The sequence below is a fragment of the Neovison vison genome, chromosome 3 (assembly GCF_020171115.1).
Source record: "Neovison vison isolate M4711 chromosome 3, ASM_NN_V1, whole genome shotgun sequence".
Lineage (NCBI taxonomy): Eukaryota > Metazoa > Chordata > Mammalia > Carnivora > Mustelidae > Neogale > Neogale vison.
Window position 1 is genome coordinate 5,033,662 of NC_058093.1, and position 11,902 is coordinate 5,045,563.

At 41.8% G+C, this 11,902-nt stretch overlaps 1 protein-coding gene across 1 annotated transcript in view; it reads right to left on the reverse strand.

Moving 5' to 3' along the window:
- Positions 1 to 11,663, reverse strand: part of TMEFF2 (transmembrane protein with EGF like and two follistatin like domains 2) — a 227,909-nt gene extending 216,246 nt beyond the window's left edge. Inside the window, exons 1-3 of the mRNA XM_044241197.1 lie at positions 11,492 to 11,663; positions 9,013 to 9,122; positions 1,284 to 1,413 (exon numbers count right to left, since the gene is read on the reverse strand). Coding sequence (XP_044097132.1) covers positions 1,284 to 1,413; positions 9,013 to 9,122; positions 11,492 to 11,663 — 412 coding nt within the window. The remainder of the gene's footprint in view (positions 1 to 1,283; positions 1,414 to 9,012; positions 9,123 to 11,491) is intronic.
- Between the last annotated feature and the right edge of the window lie 239 nt (positions 11,664 to 11,902).

The window sequence follows — 11,902 nt, forward strand, 5'->3', positions numbered from 1 at the left end:
TGGTCTTTTATTTTTGTTTTTTTTTTGAAGATTTTATTTATTTATTTGACAGAGAGAGATCACAAGCAGGCAGAGAGGCAGGCAGAGAGAGAGAGGAGGAAGCAGGCTCCCTGCTGAGCAGAGAGCCCGATGCGGGACTCGATCCCGGGACCCTGAGATCATGACCTGAGCCGAAGGCAGCAGCTTAACCCACTGAGCCACCCAGGCGCCCTAAGATGGTCTTTTAAAGAACACAAGCCTGTCTCCTTGCTCATTTACCGTACCGCCCCAACACACACACGGGTTTTAACACAGTTCTCTAGAATAGGAAAACTTGTCACCAAAGGAATACTTGTTATCCAGTACTTGTCATCTATCTAATAAAAGAGATTTTTCCGGGCACTATTCTATATTTTCAGTTTTGAAGGAAGTTCATAATTTGTGTCTTTATTATTTTTCCCTGATATGCTTATGCCATCGAATTCCTCTGAAATGAGGACTTTCTAGAAAGATGCTTATGTGTCATTCACCACAACCATCATGGAGAGTAAAGTTTCTTCAATATATGTGATTCTAACATGTCAAGGTTAACCTGTAAACTCCGCTTTATTTCAAGGTGTAGCTCTACCAAGTTGGGCTTTGCTCCCTTTGTTTATTTTTCTTCCTGTAATGCTGTTCGGCTCTAACGATCAGTGACCATGAAAGGAAAATCTGGACAATTGAAGAGCGTGGGAAGCCAGACTTCTCACTTCCTGCAGAGCCTTCTTGGTCAAGACAGCTACAGAGCTTCGTGCAATCCCAGGCCAGCCGCGTTAGAAAGGACAGCTGTCTTTCACAAATACATTCTTCAATATAATCCGCGAAATGGTAGGAAGAACATTTTTATTGTGCTGCCGAGGTTACCCACATTTTCACTTTCAAACCCAGATCTGCAAAACTGCCCTCCAACAGACGATGCTGCTGTTCAAAACCAACAAGCCAACCTCGAGTGTGCGCAGATATGTTTCTATTTGGCACCTAGGCAGGAGATCTAGAGTTCTAATTATATTACTCAACTGTCTGCACTTCATTCAATAAACATATGTATTAAAATCAACATCCTTGTGGCAGATTTTCCCTTTTTTCCAGAAGGGATTTGAAATGTGAAAAAGACAAAATGAGAATAATGTATGCTTTGTACAAAAAAATGAGAGGCTTATCCAGCCAGTATATACAGTCTGAATTATTTATTCAGAGATAACCTAACAGAACAAGCAAGATGCTGTTCCGGAGGTCTCCGGGCGTCTTCAGGATGGCACACGTACCTGGGGCGCAGGATCCTTCGGACACGACGAGGATCTCGCTCTGTTGCTTGCAGGCGGCCTGCCGCAGGTAGCACTCATTCTGGTAGCTCTCCCCGTTGGAGCCGCACACAGGCACGTAGTCACTGTTGCACTGGGGGACACACAGACAGAAGCTCATGGTTAGCCCTGGAGTCGGCATGTCTTTGACACCTTGAAGGGAAATAATCATTTACAAAAGAAAGCACTTGTGTTCATTTTCAGCAATCCCCATTATATCCACTAAAGTCTTTGACCTTGCAAGGGCATCATTCGAAGATACACAAAAGTAACGTCAAGTCAGCTAATCAGACATTTGATTCAGATGGTGGGAGGGGGAAGCTTCTAAACTGATCAGGTAATTCCAGCAAAGTGATCTCGGCAGGCAATACTGAAAAGGCATAGCAACAAATGTATCAACATTATTTAATACTGTTTTTCAGATATACACCCATCTGGCTTGGTGGAAAAACTCAAAACATGCTAAAATATTAAAGTTATGAAAAATAGGTAATGCCTATCTGTGGTTAGAGCCGAAGTATACAGCTGGTACAGCAATTAAACCAGTTACCCCTTCGTAGGTTTTTTGTTTGTTTGTTTGTTTGTTTAATTTTAATCTTTACAAACTTCTAAATATTTGGGTAAGACATTTGGATTCCTAATTAATTTATCATGTATCTTTAGATATTGCCAGATATAATGCAAGAAAAAAACAACAGAATATGGAATACAGGGGGAAAAAGCCAACAAGTATTGAAGCATATGTAAACTTTATTGGTTATTGAAAAGTATTACTATTAATATATATTTCATAAGGAGAAAAGTTCATTTTTAAAACAGCCTCATTGTAAAAAAGTACAAATTTTACAATGGAAATTAGACAACTTACAGGGTATACTCATCATAACATAATCACACTCCAAAGCATTAGAGATACTTGGCTGTGTCCTATACCTACTAATTACACTAGAGATGTGATTATCTCATGATTACTACTACTGATGTGTTTCATTGTTCAACTGTAACAAATGCAATGACCAAGATGATTATTTAAAAATACCCACCTATGCCAGAAATGAAGTAAAGCAAATCATACATACACATGCATATGAAAACGCTTTTCTGTATTCCAGTCCTTATTAAAATATTTGGATTTTTGATGGCTATAAATTTATAACACATACAAAGCAATGATCTAGTGAGATGATCTAGTGAGATTCTAGGAAAGTTTTAATATATATGATAATAAACCTAAAACTGTATCATGAATTAAATTCAACTCAAAGGTACATGCCAAAAAAAGAAAGAATTCCCAGTAAGTTCATAATCTTATAATAAAAACCTGATGTTTATTTTTTTAGTCTATTTTCTTGGAATATCCGTGTCTTCTTCTTCATCAGCCATTTATCTCTTAATCTTTGCTTTAATGTAACAATGTCTTAATCATCCTAGTAATTTATATATGAAATGGGATAAGCCGATGTTCTCTGAAGTGAAAGTCTTATTTTATGAGTCTTACTTCGTATCTGTTATTGAAAAACTGAAATACAGCTTAGAAATAGTGATATATTTTCCTTGCAATAGTAAATCCAAATTGTATGACACTCATATTATGATCTCCATAATTGCTAACACGGTGATTTAAATATGAAGTCAAATCTATTTAGAAATTGCTTGCATGTGATTAAAATGATTTAAATATTTTAAATACCACACATTTTAGAGATCTTTATTTCTGCAATTTCTAATCTAGATATTCTGGAAGCCCTTTATGTAGTATTTCCTTTTCACAGTTACATTACTGGCTCCCAGACTCAGTCTATCTGGGTGACTGCATTTTAAAACTGTTTTGATTAGAAACTTTTACTAATAAGGATCTTTTACTCACTAGGCATTCTTTTTTGATCAGATGATACCTGCATAATGACGGTCTTCCACAAGCTTTCTAAATAGATATGCATGCTTAAACTTACATCTGAGAATTGACCTACCACAGGACCCAAAATCATCCCCACTACTAAAAAAAAGGCAACGGCAAAATGTCAGTGAGGAGCTGAATTCTCCAGTGAGTGCCACAGAGGGAACACCAGCTAAATGGGGCTGGTGCTCATGTTGGAGCCACAGACTGAGAGGCAGGTGGACGGACAGGTGTTTGATAAACGTCCTGTGTTCGGGACCGGAGAGGATTTATGAGGACGCACCAACACTAAAATGGTATCTGAGCTAATGGAGGAGGCATCAGAAAGAAGCGAACTACTGGTAACATATCACGGTCCACAGACTTGTGACACTTCCAGGAGTCAGAAGATCGTCAACATGAGACTGTCGGCTGGACCAGCTTCTCACGTTCAGGTACAAGCATTGTTGTCTTTGGTACCTGTTAGTCTCCATCTTCAAACCTGCTTGCAACACTCTGTAGGTTCTCTGGGTCCACACTGTCTTGTCTCCAATCCCTGGAACTGCTCTATTTATCTTTCCTATCTACTTCTGCAGAATACTCAGCTGTAGCCCGTGGATAGGGGGTGAGGGCTGGGAAGTATTTATTATCTCTGTCAAGTGCTAGTACACAATGCTGATATGCATCTTAAAATATGGAATAAACTGATAAAGCATCATATGCCACTTCTGAGGGATGCAGGAAGCCAAATGTGAACAGTGCGAGAAACAGAGCTGCCAAGTTCCGTGCACAAGCCAAGAGGGAGATTTGTGCGGAGCTGAAAAGACTTAACTGCAGATTATCAGCGCGATGTTTTTGGCCTTTAGCACCATGACTTGCGCTCATTCATATGAATAATACAAGGACAAAACAAACTCTAATTTATCACGGCTCAGGAGCAGAAGTCCGGTCCTGGTTTCTCCAATTTCTCTCACGGCCCTGCTGTAGGGCCTTGTACACATCACTCAACTATTAAATATTTAACAAGTTTATAGCTCAGTTTCCCCATTTGAAATGGTTAACTAGGGCATTTGGGAGGATTAACAGAATCATGTTTTTAAAATACTTCTTAATATTCCTTTAAAAAAGAAATGTAAATGATTTCTCATGACAAGCATTTTTTATTTGAGTATAGCTGATGCACCATCTAACACAGACACTGAACACACACATCTAAAATTAGAGAAATAAAGGAAAACAGAATAACCCTATGCACAAAAATAAGCTAAGTATTATGTTAAAATATGCCAAATTATCGGAAATAATTCTTAGAGGTAATCGTGATACTGCTCAGTTTCAGATGAAGGGACAGATTTGGATGTTAAGTGACTTGTTAAAGGCCACATAGTTGGCTGGTAAGAGGAAAAACAAGACTCGGGTCCAGATGGCTGGACCCATAAATGTATGTGTTGTACACACTTCCTCTCAGGGGAAAAGTGATTCTATTTTTCTTAAGATGTTATAAAAATCTTAGGTTTATTTTCTAAACATGTGTTTTCCAGTTAGCTACATATCACGCGAGTAGAGTCAATGACTTGACACTACGATGTATGGAATTCATTTTACTACAAGTGAACACAAAATGTATGTGAGAAGTTTTTTCATATGATTTATTGCTTGTTTGGTTAATAGAGATTTCTTTTAGCTGAGATTTCAGCATCTAGAAGCTATGTATAACTTCTATTTTGTAGATTGTCGGCACCTTCCAGAGTCTGGCATGCAGAAGGTGCTCCACAGATGTTAAGTGAATTCTTGTTATATTCCCAGTTGTCAAAGGCTTAAGAATAATGGCTTAGGATATGGTATGTTTCTTTTCCAAAAAAGAAAAAGATAAAAAAACCTGCACATGTTCCAATCCTTTGATCATTCCATAAGTAACTTTTTTCTTCTCTGTAACCACATTTCTTTAAATGAAAGAAAATACGACTTTAAGAATGGGCAAGCCTGTGGCTATGGTGAACATGACTCTGTGTGACTTCTCAGGCTCTGTCATTAAAGGACAGAGTTTCTCTCTGACCCTTTCTCTTTTTCTGGATGCTTGCCCTTGACACCCAGCCATTGTGGTGTGAGGAAGCTCAGACTAGCACAGATGGAGAGATCCACATAAGGACCAAGGTGTCCAGCTGACAGTCAGATATATGAGGGGGAGCCTTGAGAAGAGTACAGAACCAAGCCTTTGAGTTCTCTCCTTCTCTCAGTTAATGCCAAAGGAAGCAGAGATGAGACCTTCCATTAAGCCTGTCCAATTGTAGACTCACGAGCAAAGGAATTGTTCATTATTCTTGAGCCACTATGTTCTGGGCAATGTTATGCAGTGCTAGTATTGACTATCTAAAGCATGCTTATTAAATACAAATAGTCAATATTTAAAATAAATAATATCTAAAAAACATAAGCCTTCACCATATTTTTAAGTTACAAGCTGACATTTGGTCATTGTAGGACCAATGCGATGTACGAATAATTACATAAGCACCTTCCTTCCTTTCCTGTTTCCTTCCTTCCTTCCACGCACCCAACCACCCATCCACCCATCCATCCATCTAGTTGTCTCTAAATTTTTCTCTCCACAACTGATTTATAAGATTGACCAGCATGCTGTCTGATATTCAGATAGGAACCAGGTTCCGCCATTTCTGGAACTCATATCACCAAAAATCAGTTGCTGTACCATCTTTGACACTGAGTCGTCTACAGTAACCTGGTATTGTTGTTGCTGTTACCAATATTTTCATTTGGATGTAAAACATATCAGGAGAAAATTAGATCTGGTGTCAAAGGACCTAGGTTCTTACTTTAACATCGCCACTTACTGATGGTTATTTATATTTTTGGGTTTTAATTTTCTCATCTGTAAAAGGAGGAGAAAATAATTGCCCCACAAGGCTGTAACAAATAAAGGGGAGAATATTTTTATTTTCCATCATCTAAGACAAGTGAAGGCAAATATATGCTCACTTTAGTGCTCTGAGTTGGAAAACTATAGATCACATACATACACTTCTCTTTGAAATTTATCTCTCAGCTAGAATGACCATAGTTTGCATCCCAAATTGTGTGACTGTATCTGTAAACACGGGAGAAACAAAGAGTAGACGACCTCAACTAGTTTAGAATAGTATATAGGAAAATCGATTAGCAGGACATCTCCCTTTTCATCAGATGCAGGGAAACCAACCAACCAACCTCAAACTCACTGGAATGTCCTGGAAAGGACTGAATCAAGATACTCTTAGCCTAAAACATCCTATTAATTATTCTTTGTACAACTTGCACATTTTCTTTGATCTTCAACTTAATCCAGCCATTCTATATTCTTGGTACTTGTAGAGTTTAAATGTTCCAGGAAGGAAATGTTTATTTTCTCTTAACACACGGACAACTATCACAAAGCACCAGCTAATGGCATGAGTAACCTCATAATAAATTTAAATGCTACAGGCACTTGGAAAAAATGACATTTTAGGTTCTTATTCAAACCTGCATTCATGGCCTACTCCTCAATCTACTCCACTCAAAAAGTATTTAAATTAGTGACAAACGGAACTGGTTGACCAAGCATGAAAAACACAAATATATTTTGTTGGTAGAAGTTTTACCAGAATTCTTTGTGGAATCTGAAAACTGAACAAATACACGTCCCCTTTAGTAGCAGGCATCCATTTAGAATTTTGTGAACTCTGTTATTTTCCTCTCGTTGAAATCTTAGAATTATGGCTTTCCATCTGAAGAACATTCTTTTTGGTTCATTTTATACTGTTGATGAATTCACTTCTTATGTCTACCCTTAGTTATGAAAGTAAGGTAAATTTATGGGATCCGCAGATTGAAAGGGGAGAAAATCCACAAGATCCTTTGGGCCTTTAATTAATGATTTATACCTGTGTTTTCTCTTGAGTTAACATTTGGGGAAGTAGGAATTGGAGAGCTTTCACGCTCCCTCTCTCCCATGCCGTTCATTGAGAGAACATGATTACATTGTGCGGCATGGCTGGAGACTATAGAGGTTGGTGTCACACGCGTATTAAACGTGCACAAGTATGTTTCTAACACTATCGTATGGTCCGAAGGACTGTAGCATGGGCACGTCAATATTCACCTACCAGGAGTTGGTGCACTTTGCAAATATCTGTTGTTTTATTTCTCAGAAAGAATAACGTCCAAGCAGCTTTGAGCTTATCTACAAACAACTCAAACTATATTTATTTTTATTTTTTAAAAGATTTTATTTAATTATTTGACAGACAAAGATCATAGGCAGAGAGGCAGACAGAGAGAGAGAGGAGGAAGCAGGCCCCCCGCTGAGCAGAGAGACCGATGTGGGGCTCGATCCTAGGACCCTGAGATCATGACCTGAGCCTAAGGTAGAGGCTTAACCCACTGAGCCACCCAGGTGCCCCCAAACTATATTTAAATATGAATTCCCTTATCTCTCTCACTGGGAGGATGAATTCAACTTAAAATATTTGATTTCATCAACAAGTCTAAATACTACCTGCTATAACATTGTTTAGATCTGAATTTGAGTTTAATGTTTTCATTTGTTCCCTGCCTTTTTTTCTTTTTCTGTCTTTTTTTCTTTTTTTAGTTTTGCTTACAACCTTGGAAAACTTTTCCATATACATATTTCCTGGTTGAACCTTGTGTTAGATTTCATGTGTACTTAAAAAAATCAGGGGCTCCTGGGTGACTCAGTCGGTTAAGCTGCTGCCCTTGGCTCAGGTCATGATCTCAGAGTTCTGGGATCCAGCCCTACATCAGGCTTCTTGCTAAGTGGGGAGCCTGCTTCCCCCTGTCTGCCATTCCCCCTGCTTGTGCTTGCTCTCTCCCTCTCTCTCTCTCTCTGTCAAATAAATAAAGAAAAATCTTTAAAAAAAAATAAAACATTCAACAGCACTCAAAGGTGAATATAAAACATTAGTACAACACCTATGGTGGTATGTATGCTTGTATAAACATTTTGAGAGAAAAGAAGGTTTATAATTTACACGGTATAGAGCATTTGTTGGATGATGACTAAAATAATGACATGAAGAGGTCTATCTTCAGTAAATCCTCACAACCTAGTTTTGATGATACCAGTGCTGTGATGTCCCTCTCTTTTAAAAAAAAAAAAATTATTTTCCTAACATGCAACAGCACATTTTTCTAACATTTATGAAATGACTTGCAGCTATTTGCACTTTTTTGGATTCCTGGGAGATTCAGCTGTAATTGAATGTGGTACCCATGGAAAGTTGACATATAACAATAAGCTCCATGATTTCAAAACCTAGCACAGCAGTTTTGAAGTCATCTTAATAAGGAGTTTATTTAAATAGTTAACCAGCTTGCCTGGATAATAGAACCCAAAGCCATTAAAGCAGAGCAATATGATTAAAAAAAAAAAGTATATAAAAAAATAGCCCCAATCAAAAAGAACAAAAGTATGAATCCTCACATCTACCCATTGATTATTTGGTTATTAACCCCAGCAGCTGACTTGTAAAATGTGTGCTTTACGGGACACATTCACGTAATTTGCCTCTGACACACCAAAAGAACAACCTGCAGCTTTCTACCTCCACTGGCATTTGTAACTCTGGCATACACATTTCTCCAAAATGCTATGTCTTTTTGACATCCATTGGCTCTCTTGGCAGTACAGCACTTTTGCTTGGTGCCAGCTTTCCTCTTAGCTTGCATAGCTATAAATTGCCAGGTGATGGGTTGTAAAGGGAGATTCCTCCTTTGCAGTCTCGTTAATGAATAAGGAGATGCAAAAATCAGACTTCTTACCTTGAACTGACAGACGCAAGTCACAGTGTCTCCAATTCTTAAACATTCCCCATCAAATTTACAGGTGTTGGTGTCACAGAGGAAGAGATCATTTTCTCTGTCATCATAACCTCAAATTTAAAGAGAAGGCTCCAGTCATTAAAAAATGTTATAGACTTCAGCAAAAAAAGAAAAAGGAAAAAAGAAAACACTATCTTGAAGCTTTAAAAGAATTGCTCTAAAAATTTTAATTCCAATAACCATGGCTGTACTGCAAGGTCATTCTTTGCTGATAACCTCCAAGATCTGTTCAGTGATCAATATTCATTTCTTTTTTTTTTCATAAGTCTTTTCTGGTCAGTTCTCTTTTAATATTTTTTTTTTTTTGCTATTGTTATTTTATTTTGACCAGGGTTAATACTGGCAGCAGTGAATAAGGGTTTAACACTTGCTTCCTAGCTTCCTTATTTTTTTCTTATTAAGTAGACTATAGTTTATGAGCCCCAAACTCCACGTTTCAGAAAAGAGCTGGTGATGGTCTCTGGGTGCCCTTTGACCATTTCTCCATTCTTAATCATTCTTTCGCTTTAAGGTCTGGAACAACCCTTTATTTGGAATTTCTCCAGACAAAGAGGAAACAAAGCCCCAATAATAAAGATAAACAGGCACAGTGTTTTCTGTGATGGTCTGTCTGGCGCAAAGGAAGATTGATCACCTTTAAGTTAACACGGGTGGAGGGGTGTGCCAGGTTCTTGAAAATCTGCTTGGAAAACAAGTTTATTCTCTTTAGTTTCTGCAGATCTCCTTAAGATATCTGGCTGATAATAAATTTCTTAATTGCCAACCTCAGTTTCACATTTAAGTTATTTCCCAACACGATCCTTGGGATGAAGCAAACTGGTCAGGCTGGACTACAAAGCTGTGACCATTTCAAACAAGTCATTTTGCAGGTTGTTTAATATGCCTACGATAAAGCACCTAAAAAGTGAGTAGACACCTGTAAAGCGGAACTCAGCTTTTCAAAAATAACATATATGCATCCACGAACCATGAACAAGTCCACGTAAATATGTTAAATTTTATAAAAATACCAAATTTAGAAATTGCCAAAAACAGAACAAAGGCAATCTATTGACCCAGATCTAATAAGGCTAAAAATCTCAACCAGTCTTTAAAAAGCACAAACTGCAATGATGTATAAAAATCTGCTCGTAAATAAAAATTTCCATCAGCAACAACCCAGGGCTACAGGTTCCTTCCTCCTCTGAGTTACAGTTGGTCATTCCCACCTCTCCAAAGTAAGTTACACACACTTCAGCTCACATACATCCCTGGAAGCCACTTTATTCAGAGCCCGATTTAACTGCAGCAGAATTATATTTACAGAAGATGAAAAATTACATGCACACTTCTAAAACTAGAACAGAGCAGACCTAGGGGACAATACCCAGGCATGCGAACGCAATTTTAAATGCCACTGAAATCACCCCATGATCCCGCCAGGGTATACTACGGGCTGTCATACTGAGATGCGAAGGCAGCCCAGGGTCCAGCATCTCCCATCCCCGGGTCGGCCTTAATTAGGAGGCTTCAGCACAGGCAAGTCTGCCAAGCTCCCCGGCTCAGACTCTGCAGGGACCCCGGCGAGCAAGAGGCGCGCCTGACCCAGTCCAAGGAAGCCTGCCCAGAAATGGAGTCGGCGTCCGCCGGGTCGGTTCCGCCCGCCTGCGCACAAGCCTGCCTGGCTCGGTTATGCACTCCCAGGCCTGGAGACCGACGAACGCATCTTTTCTCAACTTCCCTTCACCATCTAGGAGCTTAGGGAGGCCCGAGAGAAGCATCTCCGGGCTGCAGAAACACCGTCTTTTGCAGCCAAGTAGACCGGGAGGATGTGAGAGAGGAGCAGAGGGAAGGAGGGAGGGAGTCTCCGAGGGAGGGAGGGAGGGAGCGAGAGAATGCATCTCTGGAAACCCAAGCTCCTGGAGAATCCGTGTGACCTGCTCTCGGACGCGAGACCAGGGCGCCTCCCGGCACTTTTGCCGGAATCCGTCTCCCCCACAGTCACTATTTGATTTATTGCTTTCTCGCTTGTTCTTTCTCATAAAGTTGTTTCTCGCTGGTTTGAGCGAGACTTTTCCCTTCAAGGATGGGGAAGGTTCTGTTTCGTCTTTCCCCCCGGACCGGGGCTCCTTCCGATGATCCACAGAACCGCCCCGTTTGGTATTTCCCAAAATGCCCGCAGCTCCCGGGGCGCGGGTGCAGGGGTCCGCGCCCCTGCCCTCTCCGCGCCCCCAGCGCCGCGGCCCCGCTCGCTCCGCGGCCTGGCCGGCTCCCGCGCCCCCTCGGGCGGAGGTCGGGCGTCCCGGAGGGTTGGGCGGCGGGAGGCCGGGGCCGAGGGCGCGCACGGGGGCAGGCGGGTCCGCGCCGGACACGCGCCCGCGCTGCGGGGGCCGGGGCCGGGGGCCGGGGGCCGGGGGCCGGCGGCGGGGCTCGCGCTTACCGGAGCAGTTCCAGCCGGTGGGCGTCTGGCAGTCGCTCAGGGAGGTAGGGAACGCCGCGAGCCGGGCCGGGCGGGCCGCGAGCAGCAGCAGCACGGGCAGCAGCAGCAGCCAGCAGAAGCCCTCGCACAGCGTCCAGCCGCCGCACGGCCGCGGGGACTCCCACAGCACCATGGCTAGTTCGCGCGGCTCCGCAGTGGCCAGCGGCTTCCGAGGGGCGCGCGGTCGCGGGGGCCGGCCGGCGGGCTACTGGGCATCCCGCGGACCGCGGCGGCACGGGCGGCGGCGGCGGCAGGGGCAGCGGACGGGGACGCGGCGGCCAGACCCGCGCATGATCGCGGGAGTTTCAGAAACATCCAGGGACCCGGCCCAGCCCCGGGAGCCGCAGGGTCGTCCGAGCGGCCGCGCCGGAC